Below are 21,569 nucleotides of genomic sequence, written 5' to 3'. Positions count from 1 at the left end.
AAAAGGAAGAAGTACTGGACACAGGGATAACCTGGATGTGAAGATGGCCACCATAATTACAGTTCCATACATAGACAGCACTGAAGGAAGAAATAATAGACGGTGATGGACAAGAGGAAAGAAGGGTTGGAAGGGTTAGCCAGTTAGTTCTAATCCCCACATGAAACAGTAAGAGTTTTGTGAACTCTTATAAATTTTCAAAAGCAGATGGATAAGATACAGGAAGATAAGACAGATTAAAAAAAAAAAAAAGGCAATAAACTAGAAAATTTAATTAAGTACCTGCTTCCAACTTACCTTAATGACTTAAAACAGACTCAGCTTTTATTCCATCTTTACTTCTTTGAAACCTACCTTGCAGTTCCACAAGTTTGTTTTTCGCATCACTTAATTGTTCTTCTGCAGTACATATTTTCAGACGGGCACCTTTTCTGGCAACTGCTAATTCATACTCCAGACCCTGTCGAATGGCCTCTCCTCTCTCAAATTCTGACCGTAATTTGATTATCTGTTTTTCATAGTTGGACACCTAGAAAATAAATTTCACAAAATTGCTAACAATATTCCCTTGAAGAAGTGCAACATGTTACAGAAATACACCTACAGAAGACTTTTAAAAGGTACTTGGAATCACATTCACAACTGCCATCTTATTCCACTTCAATTTGAAGTACAATCTTGCAACTGCATATTTATGCACATTTTGATACCTCACTGATTTTTGTGAACTGATCCTTTTCCTAGATGAATTTCATGTACCTTAAACATACCTCTCCATTTTTCAAAAAATATACTACCTTAAAAAAAATTTACCATATATTACTGTCATCTTCCTGTGCCTCAGAGGAAAAAAATGCCATAAGAGAAACACTATATTCCAGATGACTTTCTAGAAACAGTCAGACTAGTCATATTGGGATACTAGACTATCATTAACTCACAAATATACATGCAAGCATAAAATTCAATCCACTAGTGCTCAGTAGTCAAACAGATGTCTTTAATGCTATCACACAACAAATCAAGAATAGAAAACACTTTGAAAAGGGATCTTATACAGTCTGAGAACAATCTTTGCTGCCAAAAACTGGATTCAGAAAACCAAGTTCAAGATATTTCAACACAAAAAGATGGAAAGAAAATACATATTCCTTCAGAACATCTATGAAGTAGCAATATTCTTCTTAATGAGAACTTCATACGTGGGAAATCACCCACATAACAAAGGATTTCCTTGATGTTGTTGCAGCAAACTAGTACTGAAATGAAGTAGCATTAAGAATATACTCAATTAATCTTTTCTTTAGTCTGAATATCAGTTCCTCCACTAACAAATACAGGAAAAGGTGGGTGCTGAGTTGCAATCAGTTTCAGTATATTGCTGCTAGGCACACTTCCCACATTTGCTCCCCACAATCTGGCAGTTGATAATCTAGTTTAAACTATGCTGCTGAAGAAGTATTATTACTACTATAGGTAGCAATTCTGCTCTAAGCAATCTCCCAGGAGAAGTTGATGTGGATGCTCATTCATCTGACACAGCCAATAAAACAAGTTTGTTTTTGCATGTACATTTATTATCTGGGTATGTACCCAAATTAAGAGATGCCTGCTTCTCCCACAATGACTTGTTCTTGTGCTTCAGTTACATTGTTATTTTCCCACTGGTTTATCAACTGTGGTGTCATTGCAAAAAATTGATCCTTGGAACTATCTGCATAGAAAGGAGAATGGGGGAAGGGGAAGGGGAAGGGGAAGGGGAAGGGGAAGGGGAAGGGGAAGGGGAAGGGGAAGGGGAAGGGGAAGGGGAAGGGGAAGGGGAAGGGGAAGGGGAAGGGGAAGGGGAAGGGGAAGGGGAAGGGGAAGGGGAAGGGGAAGGGGAAGGGGAAGGGGAAGGGGAAGGGAAGTTACGGACAATGCTTTTGATCCACCATCCGAGAATACTGCTTCAATGAAACAATATGACACTTATTCCAAGAGTAAAATAAGGCAAATGAAAAAGAAATCCTTACTTCTTGATTATGTTGAATAGTCAAGTCCAAATTTTCTTTTTTAGCTTGAAGAAGTTTCCATTTCAGACCTAAAACAGCATCCATTTCTGATTTATTGCTCTTCTGCAGTAACTCACATTCCTCATTATGTAAGCTGCAAAACAGTATTGTTTTAAAGAAAACATAAGAATTCCTTGTAAGTTTTAATGCTCCCTTATTTCAATTACCAGATTGTGGGTCCAAAGCCCTATACATTCGCTTAAGTAAGCTATGCCTACTGTTGCTTATTATGCAAACTGTAAGAGACGTAGAAGCAGGAACTTATGTTAGATATGCACTTTTAATTTCCCTAAATTGATTTAAGCATGGTTTTCATTATTTTTATTATTGATCCAATAAACTTCCGGGACGACTAAAAACTTCATTTCAATAACATATATTAAAATGACCAGCAAGTTTCTGTCTGTCTCTTCAGTAAGGCTCATTTTTTAACATGGATTACTGTCCCAAAAACATCACAGTCATAAAACAAATGCATAAATGTGGAATAAATCTCACTCTTCCACATTTTGTTTTCAAAAATATATACATCTAAGCTACAGATAAACAATTGTTCACAAAAAAAATGCAAACTATTGGTGTAGTCCTCTAAAATACTCTGTTATTTCCACTACTTTTTCAGTCAAAAGAAAATCTACATGGCAGGTAACAGGATTAGCCTCTGAGCATCACAAGCAATATCAAAATAATCAAAACAAGCTTTTATGTAGGGAGTGAAAAATTAGTATAAAAATATATATTTAATTAACTAACTTAATAATCTTGCAATCAATTATTATAACTTCAAAGTGGACAAATCAAAGTATTTCAGGAGCTAAAACTCAGTCTTCACATTATTTGATATACAACATTTTTCAAATTATAAAAGCTATATAACAATGGCTCTACTAATCAGTTGGTCCATACAAAAGTGAAAGTTGTCATGCCACTAAATATGAACTAAACTGTAAAAAGAAACATGATTAAACTAAACAAAAAAGTTGACATCATTTAATGCAGAACTGAAAATACTAATATAGCTTACCTTAGTCTACATGAAGTCTTAAGTATTAATTACAGAAAGAACAGTTTAATAAATTCCAGTTTACTGGAATTTAGGTTTTTCTATACTAGGTTTTTCTAAATAAAAACCTAGTAAAAAAATGATCACTTTACTCCTAGATTTATGCACAGGTGCCATTAACTTTTTTCACAACTAAAACCTTAACCTGATGATACATGTTTTCTTACGTAAGCTGACTAATGTCATCAACAGTGTTCTAAATTAAATGTAGCCTTTAAAGATATTAATAACAACTGTTCCAGATAGCAAGGCAAGACATATTCTATTACCATCTGTATGACAGTTGTCTTTGGTCAAGTGGGCAATTCTCCTTATCTCTCTCTCTGAGTGATCACAATCACTCCCCCCTTGCAGGGGACATCTGCTGATAACAGACTATTGAATGTCACTGCACGGCTGATAAGAACTATAACATCCCATTGTGAGATGCTCTGCCCAGAGGGAGGAGCCAAGCATTCCTACCCAGATATAACCTGGAGGTTCTGACATACCAACACAGTGTCTCCACTTGATTCCCCGGAGGAACAGCCGCTGCCTCTTCCACGGATCTGCGGAGGAAGAATACACACCTTTTCTACAGGACCCCCCTACTCCAACAGAACCGCACCTGACACTCCAGAAGGACTGTAGCCACTTTTCCAACTGGACTGCTACCAACACCCTGACCCACAGGGTGTCAGGTCATGTTCTGACTCTGTCAGTGTTGTTCTAGTGTATTGCATTGTTTTATTTTATCCTTTCATTTTTTTCCCCATCCCTATTAAAGAACTGTTATTTCCTGCTTCCATATTTTTCCCTGAGACCCCCTTATTTAAAATTCATAGCAATTTGGAGGGGTGGGGACGATTTACATTCTCCATTTCAGGGGAGGCTCCTGCCTTCCTTAGCAGGAACCTGTCTTTTAAAACCAAGACACAACAAATGATTAAATTACAGGTTTTTAGCTGCAGCCTACAAATATTCTATAATTTAATAAATTCTGTCAAATCTTCATTTAAAAACAAGATGGACTTCATCTGTGTGATCAGAATAACTGTATGTCATCAGTACTTGGTCCACAGAGTGCCATGTACTTAACACATTTTATATTTTTAATATATGGAGGAGATAAGGAACATTAAAACCTACATGAACTGCAAGAAAAGCACTAGCACATTATTAACTTTCAGTATTTACATACCCAGAGGAACCAACACATCTCAAAGGGCAAACAATCAGTAAAGTAAAATCCCATATCATTATTTTAAGCAACTCTTAGCTAATGCAATTAAGAAAATACAGTGGTAAGTCAGGAAGGAAGTAAGAAGAATCTGAACAGTGAGAGTGATACCTTTTCACTCATCCTAAAATCAATCATGAGCCAGACACAGTTAGATGATAAAAAAGGGTTACCTTTACAAGGATCCTTAGATGCACAATTCGTCAGGTGGAAAACATTAAAGATGCACATGTAGCATAACACGCATACAACTTTTATGTTTAGCAAATCAGCATATCTGACAAAAATCCCCAATTAAAGACGTAAGTGGTAAGGTAATTTTCTCCCCGTTCAACCTTCTTTGAATTCCCCCACTTTAGACAGGAACTAAACTTTGTTTATGATCTCGAAAAGCTAGTTTCAGTCTCGGCATCCCCAAAAATCTGGGAACCCCTGGACCCCCAGGCTGGAGCCACTGGGTAATTTATTTTGTCTTTCGGTCCAACAGAGTAAGTAAAATGCTAGCTACAAATACCATGATAGGCTACAGAGCTCCAAATATATGTGTAAATACCATAGAAAATATATAAAAGAAAGAAAAAGGCAAAAAATCAAATAGGCATCAAGAGCACCTGTAAACTGTAAAAAGGATTTTTTGTGGACATCATATAATAGGTTTGGTTTTTTCCATTTTCCCATGGCTGAGGAAAACAGATGAAAGGCAGGTTGTCTTATTCAAGGATTATACAAGGATTTAGTTGAGACAGAAGTATCTAAAGACACCCAAAAACCTGGTGGTACCAAGGTCAACAAAGCACAGGGGGAAAAACAGGACCTGAACTGAAAGCTAGGGATGACTAATGCAAAGAACAAGGATTAAGAAAAGGGTAACCATTTTGATAGATTGTGGGCAGCAAAGAGGTCATTGTGCTTACTTAAGCCTGATGATATTTAATACTTTTTGCAAAGAGAGCATATGAAATGAAATCAAGGGAACAACTACTTTTTGTAAAGTAATTAAAAAGAAACACCTTCAAATCTTTAAAGAAATTACCTTGGTTTTTATGACAATCAGCTCTTAATAAAGCTCTTCCTTTCCACTCTTCTATTAATTATCCAGAAAAAAGAGTGTACAGGAGATACCTGCACAATAAAACTTACTCAGAGAAAAATTTTACCATGTGCTTAACTAGACAAGTAGTGGGAAAAAAAACCCCACAACAAACAAGTTACATTGATATATGTATCACAGCAAATTAGGAACATTATAGAAATGAAAAATGTGCATAAGAGCATGAAGACAAACAGCATAACTGAAAGTACTGGGGGAAAAAAAGCATTAAAAATAACTTCTTATGCCAAGCTTCTACACTTACAATATTATTAGTAAGAACTTAAAAATACAAAGCAGAAAAGCTTATTTTTTTCTTAGTATAGAGCAGAATCCGCAACTTAAAAAAAAAAACAGAGAAGAAAACTGGCAGATTATTATTATGTTACCACTTCACTAATCTATTACTTAAATATTTTCAAATAAAGTAGGAATTCTCCTTAATTAGCTGCTTTATTTCTGTGGTATTTTCTTTAATCCTCACAGCATCATCAGCACACGCAGTAAGTACTTTACGAAAGCTTCATACTACCTACTGTAGAAGAGTCTTCCTTCCATATTCATTTACCAGTAAAAGTGCCACAAGCATAAAGTTCTTGGAAGCTTAAGTCACAAAATCAGGCAAAATTCCTGGAAAGTTTCAAATCATATATGATTTGCAGTCTAAGAGGAAATCAGAGACTGCTTTGCACTTCCATTTCCACATATTAATAATTTGTTGATCATTGGTTTTGAATGAAAACACGTATTTTAGCAACTAGAGTTTTTATCTAAGACACCATTTTTGGTAGTACTTAAAGACTCTTTAAGAAAGCATATGAGCAGGTGAAATATCTTTTGAGTTCTATATCACAGAATGCTCAAAAATTCACACTCACTTCACAAGTCAGCTAATTACAGTCAACAAAGAACATCACAGAGAAACAGTTTTCACTAGCTTTTCTTCCAATATGGCTGAAAATGCAGAGTGATTTTGTATCAGAGAAACTTTCTTTCACTTACTATGTAGCAGTGTAATTATGCTAAACTTCTCCAGTTGAAGAAGCAGTCTGTAGCCTGACTTCCTAACCAAAGTATCCATTCATTGAATTTTTCTATTTCTATACAACCGGCAGGTTCTTACAATTAGATTTTAAATAGTGACAAATAGCTCTCTCACTTAAGATAAACAGAATTAATTAAAGTTTACTTTAATTGTGCCAAAGATCAAACACATACCAGGTTAAAAAAAATCAGAGCCATGTGCAACACTTATAACCAGCCTCTACCCTCACAGCTATTGTAGGAAACCCTTCTGGAACTCCACAACATTGTTCCCAAATGGAGACAAAAATTACCTCTGTCATGTCTCCTATGCCTGTGTGAGAATTCTTGCACATAGTTTGCACACCTGCAATGATGGAGTGACTGCTGCCAAAAATTCAATAAAATAACAAACTCCTTAACAGCAAAGCGGCATTAAGAAGCAGGCATTCTTTATTTGGCCAGACGCACAAGGCGGTAGCTCCTCCTACACTCTTCCATGCTGAGTATAGGAAAGTTTCTGATTATACACTGTATTTTACATACATATTCATTGATTGTCTCAGAGTAAAAATACACATGATAATAATTTACCCATTATCATTGAAGTATTTTCCCTTTGCTTTATACATATTCTTCTGTCCTAGGGATCTCTCTGGTAGTCCATAGTGGGCAGGGACACCAATGTCCTACTGACATAGTCAAGCTGGCAGGGCACTGGGGCTGCTGAACTTCCGGTTGTCCTTCTTACACAACAGGCATTGTGCAGTTCCACAGGCCAATGGTTGTAGGAGAACAACCACTGTGTTAACTCACCAGGTATAGACAACTTATCATCCAATAACATGACAAAATCAGTGGACAAAGGAATCAGATGGCATTTATCTGGGCTTCTGTAAAGCCTTTTGACACAGTCCTCCACAACATCCTTCTCTCTAAATTGGAGAAATGGATTTGATGGGTGGACTCATTGCTGATGGATATGAGAATAGTTGGACAGTAGCATCCAGAGGATAGTGATTATTGGCTCACAGTCCCAAAAGAACATCAATGACAAGTGGTGTCCCTCAGGATCCATACTGGGATCATGTTATTTAGTATCTTCACTAATGACAGAGACAAAGGGATCGACTGCTCTCTGAACAAGTCTGCAGATCACACCAAGCTGAGTGGTACAGCTGACACACCTGAAGAATGGGATGCCATCCAGAGGGACATGGACAAGCTCAAGAAGAGGGCCCATGGGAATCTCAGGAGTCTTACCAAGACCAAGTGCAAGTGCTGCACCTGGGTGGGGGCAAGCCCCAGCACCAACACAGGCTGGGAATGAACAGATCAGAGCAGCCCTGCCCAGAAGGACTTGGGGGTGCAAGTGGACCCAGCCATGGGCACTCAGAGCCCAGAAAGCCTAAAGTGTCCTGGGCTGCATCCAAAGCAGCATGGGCAGCAGGGCCAGGGACGGGATTCTGCCCCTCTGCTCTGCTCTGCTCTGCTGAGACCCCACCTGCAGGGCTGCATCCAGCACAGGAAGGACATGGACCTGTTGAAGCATGTCCAGAGGAGGCCCAAGAAGTTAATGAGAGGGATAGAACACCTTTCCTGAGGTGAACTGGTGGAAGACTGAGGGAATTGGGTTTGATCACCCTGGAGAAGAGAAGCTTCAGGGTGACCCAGCTGTGGCCTTTCAGCACCTGAAGGGAGTCTACAAGAAAGATGGAGACTCTTTACAATAGCATGTAGTGACAAAACAATAAAGAACGGCTTTAAACAGAAGGAGAGAAGGTTTAGAGTAGATATTAGAAAAATCCTTTACTGTGAGAGTGGTGAGGCATTGGAACCAGTTGCCTAGAGAAGCTATGGATATCACATTCCCGGCAGTTGGCTCAAGACCAAGGTGAATGGGGCTCTGTGCAATCTCATCCAGTGAAAGGTGTCCCAGTCCAGAGCAGAGGGTTGGAATTCAAGGATCTTTGAGGTCTGTTCCAACCCTGGCCAGTCCATAATTCTAAAATCTAATAACTGTATTGACATGGTATAGCTTGCATACATCACACTGTGGCTGGTTCTTTTTCAGTCTGAATTACATAATTTCAGGGACCTAGAAAATAAACCACAAAAACCCACAAAACTATATTACTAGACTAAAAAAACAGAAATGAAGCTCACCTGCTAGCTTCTGTGACAGAGTAGTTGACTGGAGAGGATGAACTCATGATGGCAAATAGACAGCTTTTCAAGCTGCTAAACCATAAACTCTGGAGAATGAATTGTTGACTGTATATACGTTTACTTGACAAGCTTCAAGATGATTCTTCCATATCATAAAAACATTACAATCTGTAACAGAGAAATGCTTTAATTTATTTGCCAACATAATGAAAGAATCATTTGTTAATACTCACAGTTAGAAAACAGTGTTACTAAGCAGTTAGAAAACAGTGTTATTAGTATGTCATGTGAACAGCTACCAACTATAATTTTACAGTTTTAGACATCTATGAGAATTGTACTTCTAATCCTCAAAGCTTAAATACTGCAGATCAATACATACATATGTAGTAATATAGCAGAATATGCCCTGCAAGGTTTTCAGAATATCAGTAAAAAGTATTTTGTTCCCACACACTGATCCTCTATCTCACAAGAATATTACAAACTCCATTTCTCTTCAAAATAATTCTATTGAAGATAAATGCATATACTGTGATTGAATGTACTAGTTTGCTATCTGATAACAGCCTTTAACACAGCAAGTTTTCCAAGTGTTTTACAAACCTGGAATTTTCTATTTGAACATATTTATATTGTATTAGATAAATCAGCAATTGTTAGGACTACACAGAAGGAATTCTAAATTGAACTGTAACTCCACTCATCTTTAGAAAAAATCATTAATTTACTGTCACAGTAAAAAAGAAATCAATATAGACAACATGTTTATAACACATATTTATAATGCAATTGATTAAAAAAATCCATTGCTTACATCAAGTGGCATAGTAAACTCATTAAAAACCTCTTTTCATTAATTAAAGCAAGGCAACATGAAATATAAGCTGTATTCAAGTCAATATTAATGAGCTATAAAGGTTTGTTTTTGAACATGATAGCAGATGGACATCCATATTAAAGCCCAAAACAGGAAACTCTCCTGGACTCCACTTTTACCATCCCTGGTTTGCAGTCACATGTCCACAGAATCACAGAATAAGCTGAGCTGGAAGGCACCCATTAGAACTATCAAGTCCAACTCCTGGCCCTGCACAGGACAGCCCCAAAGTCACACCATGTGCCTGAGAGCATTGTCCCAATGTTTCTTGAACTCTGTTAGGCTGTGACCACTTCCCAGGGGAGCTGTTCCAGGGTCTAACCACCTCCACCTAAGGGTGAAGGACTTTTTCTGAACATTCAACCTAAACCCCCCTGACCCAGTTTCAGGCCATTCCCTCCGTTCTGTCACTGGTCACCAGAGATTAAGGATCAGTGCCTGTCCCTTCACTTGCCCTTGTGAGGAAGTTGTAACTGCGATGAGATCTCCCCTCTGCGTCCTGCAGGCTGAACAGACCAAGTGACCTCAGCAATCCCTCGTAATGTTGTCACCAACCTTGCAGCTCTCCTTTCAATGCTCTCCAATACTTTAATGTATATTTTATATTGTGGTGTCCAATGGCAGCAGTTGGTGCAATATATATATACACACATATAATGTAAACTGATTTTATTCATTCCAGTGGCTGCACTAGAAATACGGAGAAGAAAAAAAAAAGCATTTCTGCTTCAATCTATAATTTTAACAGAAAATGCAGCAAAAACAAACTTACTTACAACAACTCTGAGTTTCTGGTTTGGGTTTTTTTCTTTGTTTGTTTTCTTTTTATCAAAAAGCAGCATATTTGTACAATTACTACATGTATCCTTTATGATTTTCAATATCTACCCACCAGAATTCACCTTGGTGCATGTGTTCATAAGACTCAAAACACAATAACTGGCACACAAGAGTCACACTCCTAGAGAAAATGGCATATCTTTCTTTCCATCTCAAAAGAGAAAATAGTTGAAAGCCTCATTTTCAAAGTATAGCCTGTAGTACAAGTTCTAGGCACAAGTTAAGTTCCATTAAATTATTGGTGATTTGCACACTGAAAACTTTAATTTCACTAGAGAAGAGAAGAAGTGAGAGAAGAAAATCTTGACAAAGACCTTGTAGTACTGTACTTAACAAAGATGAATCACTTCAATAAAAAAGAAAATGAGGTATCCTGGTATAGGAAACTATGCCTCTATCAATTGTGCCAAATTTTCACATTCAGACATTGCTCTGAACACTTAGAAATAGGTTTTTATACCACCCTTTTCTTAATATTTATTGCCAAAAATATATATTTGGCTTCATACCAAAATTGTGAACAGTAGAAAATGAAAAAAAGATGGTGCAACTAAATAGATGCAGCAGAAAAAAATCTGTCTCAAAACATAAGGAAAATCTCCTTTGACACATCCATACCACCTTGAAGTTTTAGAACCTTCTAAAATTACTTTTAAGTCTTTTAATTACTTTGGGGGGAGGGAAACAAGGAATAACTGACTGTTTTCTGGGAATGCTAATGATCTTGAATATACAACATCTCTCTGCTAAGACGCACATCCACAGCTTACTAGCACACAAATGGATGTAGTCCAAAAGCATGCTATTTCAATTAGGGAATAAAAAAATTTAAAGGACATGTAGTCAGAGCTCCACAATTAAACAAAATAGTTAGGAAGTTTTTGCTTGAGGAGGTAATACATTCGATGGATGTGACCTACAAAACTTGCATCATATTCTCCTCACGAACTTCTGACTATGCTTAACTAGCTTTATGAAGGCCACTGATTTAGACTGGATGTGGGGAAGAAATTTTTTATTGTGAAGGTGTTGTTGAGGCACTGAAACAGGTTGCCCAGAGAAGCTGTGGATGCCCATCCCTGGAAGTGTTCCAAGACCAGGCTGGATAGGGCTCTGAACAACCTGGTTTAGTGGGAGGTGTCCTCTGCTCACGGCAACGGAGAGGAACTGGAGGATCTCTAAGGTCCTCTCCAGCAAACTGAATCTAACCAAGACGTGCTAACTTGAAACACACAAAGCCAGGCGGAACTACCACATCTGTGCCGCAACTATAAAAGCTCACCAGTTTCGGCTGAACGAACCACTAGCTTTTCACTAACGCAAGCTGAAAATTTTTAAGCAAGCTGAAAACCAAAGTAGAAGCATCCCTTCGCACCGCTGGCCCCGGAGCGGCGCTGGCTGAGCGCACGCCGTAACGGCGGCTTTGGCGCTTTACCTGGCAGGAAGGGCTGAGGGAACAAGGTCAGAACAGACCTCCAGCAGCAGCGCCCCGGGGCCGCTCCGGGCAGCCGGGGCGAGCACGGCCGCCGGGAAGCGCCGGGAAGCGCCGGGAAGCGCCGCGCCGTTTCCAGGTCCCGCCAGCAGGGACGCGGCGGGCCCGGCGCGCCGTCCCAACGGCAACTTCCGGCCGCGGCCCAACGTCATCAGCGGGCGGGCCGGCCGGCGGCGCGCGCAGCGGCGCGCGGCCTGTGCCGGGCGCGTCCTGGGCTCCGGGAGTGGAGCGTGCGAGGAGGGAATGGAAATGACCGACTGACGGGAGAGCCCGGTCGAGTGTGCATGGCCTCGGATGCGGGGCAGCACACTCCTCGCTCGTGTTATCAAGGGAAACAAGCAGGTAAATGGTTTCGATAGGCCCTGCGACAAAAGTCACAGCAGGGCCGATGGGGGAGACCGGTAAGAAGGTTACCATTGCCCTTCTGGTCGCCTCACTTTACAAAGGGAAAGGTTTCTTTGAAACATCTCAACTGAGAGTTTCAAGACCCAGATGTGAACATACATGATGTCAAACAACAGCAGCGTAAGCGAGTGGGTGAATAAAATCCACCCCACCATATCCTAGACAAGTGGACAATAGCAGTAACATGTCAGTGGTATAGCCTTCGAGGTACAAATGGAAGTTTTAATAAAAATGAAAAAAGCTCTGTAATATTTTCACCCTCTGAGATAAAGACTCAAAACTTAATTCCTAGTCTCTAACTTGATTTCTGTAATTGGCTTTTACCGATGATTTTTGTGCCTCTCCATCATGCAATTATTCTAAATGTGTAGTGCCAAATGAAATAAGTTCTTTTTCCAGGTTCACAAAAATAGATTTAATTATGTTGCAGTTCTTTTAATAACAGTGTGGTTAGGGTATTATTTGATCAAAAATACAGAGTGAAAAGGGATGTCCTCTCTGCTGTTGTCTGATGAGTAGTCAAAAATCAATATGAAAAATGGCCTCAGCTAATGAAAAAATATAAATTATGTGATAATATGAAAGGAAGCAGAGACTTAGCATCATATTTGAATGATGTGATAGGTTTTGGCAGTATAAAAACTTGGAAAATTCTGAACCAGTAGTAATACTAACTTGTCTGCCCAAAACTGTCCCACACACTGGTTTTTACATTGATTCACAAAAATTACTTTAGACACAATACTGTTGCTGCATGCATGTAGTTAAACAAATACCTTCCCTTCCTCCCATGCTGAAAAGTACATATCATATATAGAACCATATATAGAATTATTTTGGTTGGAAAAGACATCTAAAATCATCAAGCCCTACTATTAGTCCAGCACTGCCACGGCCACCACTAAACCATGTCCCTAAGTGCTGCATCTGTACGTCTTTTAAATACCACCAGGGATGGGGACTTTTGTCCTAAGTGGTCATTCATTTTTACATAGGAAGAAAGTTTTTTATCTTAATATATTGAAGATTTTCTATGTTTTATGAGAAAGCGGATGTCAGGGATATGAGCTTTGCCACCTCCAAGAAAGTCAAACAGATCTGACTTTTTTAAGCCATCATAAAAATGCAGTTTGTTCTTGCTTAACACAGATGGTGTGAAATTTTACCGTTAAAGTTTATAAAACAACACTTTGCATTTAAGGAGGAGAGAGCCTAGAGCAAATCACAACGTGCTGTGTGGCAACTGCAGTGGGTGTTTTGGGCCTGACTCGAGTTCCAGTATCAAAACTGAAAGGGGTAAGATAATTTTTCTCACAAGGGCTTATCTTTATGTTCAAGTAGCACAGAGAGGAGCTGGCAGGAAACTGACCTGTAAAACTTGTGCATCAGGCCACACACCAAAGATGAAAATGAGCATAAAAAATGGCTAGTTCTGCCCCTGTGAAACAGTGTAAGGAGTAATTTTTTGTGCCATGGTATGACTGGGCGGTGGGGCCATCACATGGGACTAAACACAGAGTTGACAGGTAAGCTAATTTTTGATGCAGAACTAGAATTAGGTACAACAGGACAAGCAGGCCATAAGAAAGAAGGTAGTGGGTTTATATTTGGTTTTGAGATCTTCATTTGGAAGAAAGGTGTTTGTGGGGAGGCTGGCAGTGGCTGATGTGCACGCTAAGGAGATCAGCTGACAGAAACAGGAGAGGAGGGCACAGTGGCTGGAAACGCTAGGTGGGGAGGAAGCTTAATGTGCAGTGGTAAACAAACCAGGAGAGAAGAGATATGGAGGGGACAAGGGGAGAAACATCGTCTGAATTAGTAGCAATCCTAGGCAGAAAACAAAACCAATCAACCGACCAAAACCAAAAAAACTCCACCAAACCCAGGAGTTAATGGCGACTAAGTAGCAAGTAAGGACTTTGTTACAGACTTAAGAAAATAAAGCAACCGAGAGTTGTTGTATGCTGGGGGAAGTCAAGACATCAAGCAAGTGTCTGGGGAGTACCCGGGTAACACGAGCAGCTTTGGGTCCGGCAATAAGAAGGGATGAAAAGCCCGGCAAGGGAACGGCTCTCTAACAGAGCTCATGGGGCATGAGACACACAAAGGGCCCCGCGGGGACAGTCGCACTCGCTCGCTTTGGAAAGGAGATTGGCGCTTATTAACCCCGCCAGCCTGTCAGTGGCTGAGCAGGGCCCATTCTCCCGGGTGCGTGGCGATCTTCAGCTCGGCTCCCGCCGCCACCGCGGCCGGGGGCGGTCCCACACCGCGCCGCTGCGGCAGCTCCTCCTCCTCCTCTTTTCTTCCTCCTCGACCGCCTCCGCTCCCTCCAACGGCGTCGCGGCCGCTCCGCCCCACCGGAGGAGGAACGAACCACTTTTCTGACTGCGGGGAGAGGGAGCGAACGAGACTTTTCCCATTCCTTTCTCCAACTCTGCCTCGGGTCCGGCGGACTTTTCCCTCTCGTGGCTTCCCGCATTCCTCCAGGCGTGGAGGCGGGAGCCGAGGCGTCTGTCTTACGGCGGGGCGCTCGCCGAGTCCTCGCCGGCACTCCTGAGCTTCCCCGCCGCCCCTGCCGGGTGGTACCGGCCCGCTGGCGGGAGGAGGTGGCGCGTCTGTGTTTCCCGCGGCGGGCGGCGGGTCGGACGGCAGCGCGGTTGGTAGTGGCGAGTGCACCGCCGGCGGTGAAGCGGCGGGGTGGGCGGGTTGGGGAGAGAGCGCGAGAGGGAAAGCGAGAAAGAGAAAGAGAGAAAGAGGGGTCAGGGGGAAGAGGGAGAGAGAGAAAAAGGGATGGATGGAGGAGAGGCGGGCGGAGTTTCTTTTCCGCGCGCCCCCTCCCTCCCTCCCCCCTCCTGCCCCCCTGCAGCGCTCTCGCGCCGTCGTGCCCGCGTGCGTGAGGGGGCGAGCGGCCGGTCGGGCACGAGGGAGATCGGGACAAGGTGTCGGGTGGCTGTCCCGGCCGAGGCGGCCTGGCCCTGCCCGCGGGCGGGCGCTGACGCTGCGGAGTGCCCGGGGGGTCTCTTTGCAGGGGTGAAGGGCGGGCACGGCGTAGCGCGCCCCAGCAAGGGGCCGCCCGCCCTTGCTGACGTGCTGTCTTGTGTTGCCCTTCTCTGCTCTCTCCCGCCCCGGTGTGTTTATCCCGGCAGCGAGTGGCACCTCGTGTGGCTGGCGGCGCCTCGGTGGTTGCTGGAGGCGCAGAGCCTTTCCTTCTCTGAGCCCCGCTCGCCTGGCGGCAACAGGGCGTCACGTCGGTGAGAAAACATGAGCCGAGATTTCAAACCCGGAGACTTGATCTTCGCCAAGATGAAAGGTTACCCGCATTGGCCGGCCAGGGTAAGGCTCCCCGTCCTCCCCCTGCCTCGTTCTCTGCGGAGTGCGCTCGCACACCTGTGCTGAGCAGCACCTTCAGCTTCGCCTCCTGTGAGGGAGGGAGGACACGGCTGGGCTCCCGGGGTTAGAAGCGGCTTTGCAGTCACATTGCAGATCCGTACCGTAAAAAGTCGCCCTCTCAAGCAGTCATTAGTTGTCCTAATTTGTGTAACGCAGCTTTACGGAACGAAGACTGCTGTTTGGTAGCCTGACACTGGAGCATGTGCCGGCCCCTGGAGCTGTTCAATAATGGTGTCTCCAAATAACTGCTCTTGGCAAAAGAAAAACACGAATTTATGGCAAGATGACCCCTTAGTGGGCTATGTCTATACCGTGCCTGTTTCTGTTAAATAGGCTACGTGTATGTGGTAAATTGTCCAGTCCTTTTTTGTGTTCTCTGTGCTCCAGTGGAAAAAGGCATGCCAAGTTCTGGGACTGCTGTAGGTCATTTGCTGGATGTGGGAATGAGGTAAAAAGGTATTTATGCTGACTTAGGAATTGGGGTTTTTTTAAAGTTTATTATCCTTTTGGTATGCTTCAAGTTGGGCTTCCACAAGTTATCAGGTCAGCATAAGGGTAGGAAGTCTTCCTGTTGCTTTTCCTTAAGCATGGGCAGTATGTAGATGAAATTGAATTGTGCCTTTTACCTGTAGCACATTGTAGTCTCTCCTTTTAAGAGAAGTGGTTGTGTGAAAAGTATCTCTGTAAACTGAAAGTAATGTAATTTTCTGTTGTTGCTAATATTGGTTTTGATTCTGCTGTATTTTTTTTTTACGTACTGTTAAAAAGAGATTTAAGTTTCTGTAAGTTTCTGTAGCATTTTGTATTCCCATTTTAATGCTTAATTTTTACATATTTCCCCCTAAACTGTTCTTGACTCTTACTTGATTTGAATTATAATAGGCTATGTTTTTCCTAGGTGGATGAAGTTCCTGATGGAGCAGTAAAACCACCTATGAATAAAATGCCTATTTTCTTTTTTGGCACCCATGAGACGTAAGTCCTTTATATTTCAGGGCTGTATTTTTTCATTTTAAAATGCTATGACAAAAATGTATCTTCTCTGAATGTAGTGTATTTCAAGTTGTTGTATTTATTAGCACATCTTCCTAAACTGATCTGTTTTGTCAACACATGATTGTGTAAAATTTACTTAAGCTCTTTAAGTGAATGGTAGACCATAACTATAACATGTATGCTTTGCTCATCAGAAGAAAAAAATTCTACCCACAGTGATGTGGCTGATTGGTTTTTCTTTTTATGTGTAATGAGTTTGATTATAGTCCTGTATCATCAAAATTCTCAATACTCAAAGAAAGTGAAATAAGCAAAACTTGAGAGATGGACCGATAATCATGTACTGAAGTTGTTTTTACTGTTTCGTTTATTGTTTTTTTCCTGATGAGGTTTTGGGTTGTGGGTGGTCTTATGTTTCTGAGATCTGGAGAGACAGATGAGGAAGTACCATTAGCTTCATACCTCTCAACCTGCAAAATACTGGTCTTTGAGTAGTTTGAGCAGTGTTTTGGGGTGATACAGTACTTGCTTTGAGAGACTGTATGTCTTCCAGTGCTGAATTTAATAGAAAATGTTCTGGGGTTTGTGTAGTTGTCTGTTTTTTAAAATTACTGTGTTGCTTTTTAGCATGACTGTTTGGGTTAGTCTAAATTTAAGGCATCATCAGATTCAGTGCTCCATTTTTGTTTGAGTTGCTCAAAGAAATCCAAGCAATTTAAACCTGTATTAGCGTGCTTTTAATTCTTCTGTTTTTCTTTAAAAAATGTCAGATTGAAGTTGTGTGCAAAAGTTGTCCATTTTTTACATTTTGTGGAAGGATCTTGCGTTTTTTCATCTTATTAAATGTAATGAATTGCTTTAATGTGGTACTTTGTATCCATCTTTAGTGAGTAAGTATCTTGCTAAGATGATACATTGTCCTGTTGAGTTAAAGAGTAAGCCTCTCCTGCTGCTGGCATTACTTGCTATTACTTTTCTTAAAAAGCAATTTCTGTGATGAAAAAGATACCTGTATGCTTGGATCATGGGTGGTTTTTTGTTTTTGTTTTTTTTTTTTGCTAATCTCATCTTTCAATAAATATTTCAATTATAATTTTTTTTTTTAATTGGAGTTTTTCTCTGTTTGTAATTTTGTGGGTATAGAAGAGTTCCTGGAATTGGATTCAAGGTTGCAAGGTTTGTCTTGTCCGTTGCTTTAATTATCATTTAAAATGTGTTAGGTTTCCTTTTTTTTTCTTAAATTTTTGCACACAACCGAACTTTTTCTTTGGCAACTGCAACACAATGCTGCTTTGGTTCTGTTGTTGGTGAAGTGTGTGTCATTCTAGATTGCAGTGGGGCTTTGTGCAGTTCTAAATGAGTTTGGGCATGCAGATTGAATGTAAGGAAGACAGAAATAACTCCTCATCTAAAGGTTTAAAAACACCAGTGCGAGTTTTGAGAAGTTTTATGTCCAATTTCAGATTAGCATAAGGCTCTTAAGAGGTGTTTGGGTTTGAAAGATTTGGTAATTGGGGGCTTAATGTGCGAGTAATTTGAAATGTTTGTTCCTCACTCTGGTGTACTTACTTAGTAAAGCTTTGTTGCAATCTGGTTTTTGTTAGGCTCTAGGTTCTGGGTTACTGCATTTCAGAAATCCATAGAATACCAGAGAAACATTTTGCCTCTGTTTCACACATATTGCAGTGTATGGTGTTCCATGACCTGGCTGTCTCCTGGTGTTTGTTAAGAGTGTTGCTTATCTTAAGATCTGTAAAGTGATAATAGGTGAAACTTTTAAAGTTCTTGGTCTCACTTGCTCGTTACAGCAGATAGCTATAAATTACAATAGGAAGGAACTAATCAGGTGACAAAGGAAACTGATGTTCCATGGCGTGTAATTTTGTTTAGATTTTTAGCTGTAATTTGTGATTTCCATGATCCATCAGGAATTATGTAGAGTTAACAATTTCTTATACTTTTTTTCATGGGAATTAAAGTAAATTTGGTAAATTTGTACTGTGCTGTGTTTTTCACAGTTAAGGCTTGCACATTGTGCAAGGTTAGATACTCTATCTTCAGCATTTTAGTAGGCTGTGTATAGTCTATCATACTGTAAGTAGTAGCAACTCTTAAAACTCAAATAATCAGTTTATCATGCTAAAAAGTCCTGTATAAATGTTGACAGGATTTCAGGATTCATGGATGGTTACAGCAGGAAAAAGGAACCATGGGGGAAAAGGAAAGCAAGACTAGTTTGGGAATAATTCTTACTTGACTTTTAGAAATAATATTAATTGAGTTTATGAAATTACTGTTAGTAAGTCTTAACCTGTAATTCGCAGTTTTTTGTTTTTTCTTAAGTTTTGTGAAAAAACCCAACTGAATCTGTTTCTGTCTAGGGAGAGTAATAAAATTAATACTATTTGAATAAACAGTATTTAAATAAACAGTATATGTTGTGGCAGTAGATCATATCAGTACAAATTTTGTTTGGTCACAGGCAAACAGGTCGCACTGAACTCTAGTTTCTGGACTTTCTGTGTTTCTTTTCATTCAATTTTTCTTGTTCCTTTTTCTTTATTGGTACATGAGGACTAAACTGCAGCAGTTTAGTTAGCTTCATAACCTTTTCACAGTAGCTGTTCTCAGGTGTTGCCTGACAATATGGGCAAACGCTTAAGAGACTGGAAAAATGCTTACTTTTAGAGAATAGGGAAGAAGAGAGGCAATTTTTTTCCTATTTTTGTCTCTCCCAGTTGCTCTGTCTGCCTACCCATCTTTTTGGCCTGAGTAAATAAGCTTGGCAGGTGCATGTTTCCCACACTGGCTGAGTCTTCTCTAACTGTCTCTTGCCAAGAGGTGGGTGATTTGCAGTCTAAATTGACAATGACTTACTTAATAATTTGTGCACATTGATGAGTGTTTACAGCTGGAGTAGAAAATGCTTAAGCTTTCAATGAGATTCTACATTTTTGTTCTTTTTTCTCTCCTTTTATTGGGTTGTAAGTCTGAGGTAGCTGCTTTTTTTTTTAAGGATAATGAAGGAAGTAGTGGTGTGGAGCTTAGAAGCATCTGTTTAAATTTACCATGAGCTGGTACTTCAGAAAGCAAGTGTCTGCTACTTTCAAATAGCTGGATGTAGTATATTTGCAATAGCACAATGTCTAGGCATGGATTGAAACTGAGAATGTACTACCAAAGAGTACATTTTTCTGTTAGCAGCAGGTAGATTGGTACAGTGAAATCCTTACTTCAAAAGGCCATGAAGGTAGAGAGGTAGAGCAGAAATGAAATAGTCTTTGATGCTCTTTAGCATAAACCATAATATTGGTTCTCAATATTCCCTTCCCTCAGTAAGGAGGGAAATCTCTATTTGTGGTGGTAGGAATGGAGACCTTGGGGTGTTGCAGGCCAAAGTTAAGAAAACTAAGGACTGTAGTAGAATAGTTGTTATAGTAGTAATGACTTTAATATTTAATAACACTTGGTGCTTGCTTCTTTGAAAAGACTAACCAATTAAAATGTAAATTTTGTTTTTCTTTCCTAAGGGCATTTTTGGGGCCAAAGGACATATTCCCTTATTCAGAAAATAAAGATAAATATGGCAAACCAAACAAAAGAAAGGGTTTTAATGAAGGGTTGTGGGAAATTGATAATAATCCCAAAGTGAAATTCTCTCATCAGCAGGTAAGCTATGCAGACTCTACAAATTTTTGTTGCTTTGGGTGGGGGAGGAGGGGAAATGCAATAAGTGTTTTCCTGACACAGAGTAATGACTTATTGCTGCTGTTTAACTGCAGGCTAGACAAAATTTAAAATAAATTCTGTTTGTGTTTGGTGTCTATTATCGATAGCATAAGATGTTGTTTAACTGGAGATATATACATACATACAACTATATATGTATTCCTGAAATACCTTTGTAATTGTGTGACTGCTTGAAAACTAGTGGGTTTGAGTCTCAGTCACTCTGCCCTGTGACCCAAACCAAATACCTGTGTCCACAAGTATCCTTGTAAGATTCCAGTACATTCTCTCCTAGTCTGCAGTATTTTCATTCTAGCTGTTGGAAGCAATGTGATGTTTGCCTTTTAGCCCCTGCCACATGACTTAATTCAGTTTTTGTCCATCAGTAGTTCCTCATTTCTTGCCCATTTGTAAGACTTCCAAGCTTAAACCAGAGCTATGCAATGCTACCCATAAAAGGACAGAAATTTAATATGAAGATGAACTCTCATGCTCATTTTGTCTTTGCTTCCTCTGGACATTCTGTAAGCTTTTAGTTTTTTTGCTATTTACACTGAGTGTATTCTGACCTTGGCTCCCTTGAGTCTTCTAGGCAATGCAACAATAATAATAAAAAGAATTGCTGTCTTCTGTTTTTATTTGCTGTTTTTTCATAACATGCCAGGTTGCTATTTCAGCACCAATCAATTCCAGCTTCATAAGATACCCACATTACTGTGTTTCTAGTTTGAAGGAGAACATGGATAAAGCAAATGCAAATAATAATGCAAATTTGCTTCTGAATTTGTCATCCAACTGTAAAAAGGTTTAGTGTTGATAGTCTTCTTTATTCTGTGCTAGGCATTATTCAAGTTTTCCTTGAAGTAAATCAAGCCTTTTAGCCAGCTTTTGTTTTATTTGTGGGTAGTCCTTGTTGGTGCTAATAGAGTACATCTGCAAAACGCTTGTATTTAACAGCTAAGATTTTTTTGATGAGTACAATTTTAGTTATTTTAAATAACGGAAAGAATGGATGTTTAAGTATGTAACATCCTGATTTCCCTTGGAATAGAGTTTGTTTTCTTAATTGCTGGTGCAGTGCTATGTTTTGCATTTAGTATGAGAATCTTGTTGATAACAGTGTTTTAACTTTTACTAAGTCGTGTTTTCCTTGGTTAAGAGTAAACACTATTTAGCGACAACTAAAACACCTGTGAGTTTTGAACTAAATTCTCGTACTAAA

General features: G+C 40.1%; 2 protein-coding genes across 4 annotated transcripts in view; one reads left to right on the top strand and one right to left on the bottom strand.

The window, feature by feature from the left end:
• Positions 1–3,627, bottom strand: part of CCDC171 (coiled-coil domain containing 171) — a 151,560-nt gene extending 147,933 nt beyond the window's left edge. The window contains exons 1-3 of the mRNA XM_084224916.1: positions 3,606–3,627; positions 2,013–2,145; positions 355–529 (exon numbers count right to left, since the gene is read on the bottom strand). Of these exons, the coding sequence (XP_084081042.1) occupies positions 355–529; positions 2,013–2,096 (259 nt within the window). The 5' untranslated portion in view covers positions 2,097–2,145; positions 3,606–3,627. The remainder of the gene's footprint in view (positions 1–354; positions 530–2,012; positions 2,146–3,605) is intronic.
• Positions 3,628–12,044: 8,417 nt separating this feature from the next.
• PSIP1 (PC4 and SRSF1 interacting protein 1) overlaps positions 12,045–21,569 on the top strand; it is a 35,993-nt gene continuing 26,468 nt past the window's right edge. Inside the window, exons 1-4 of one of the 3 annotated variants that reach the window (XM_084225566.1) lie at positions 12,045–12,169; positions 15,379–15,565; positions 16,521–16,597; positions 20,149–20,287. In XM_084225566.1, the coding sequence (XP_084081692.1) occupies positions 15,494–15,565; positions 16,521–16,597; positions 20,149–20,287 (288 nt within the window). In that variant the 5' untranslated portion in view covers positions 12,045–12,169; positions 15,379–15,493. Of the gene's footprint in view, positions 12,170–14,828; positions 14,893–15,378; positions 15,566–16,520; positions 16,598–20,148; positions 20,288–21,569 lie in introns of those variants that run through there. The other 2 variants (XM_084225565.1, XM_084225567.1) reach the window with 2 other exon arrangements.

Source organism: Fringilla coelebs (assembly GCF_963513975.1).
Source record: "Fringilla coelebs genome assembly, chromosome: Z".
NCBI classification, from domain to species: Eukaryota; Metazoa; Chordata; class Aves; order Passeriformes; family Fringillidae; genus Fringilla; species Fringilla coelebs.
Note: the sequence above shows the minus strand (reverse complement) of the source record. Positions and strands in the feature narration are given on the sequence as shown.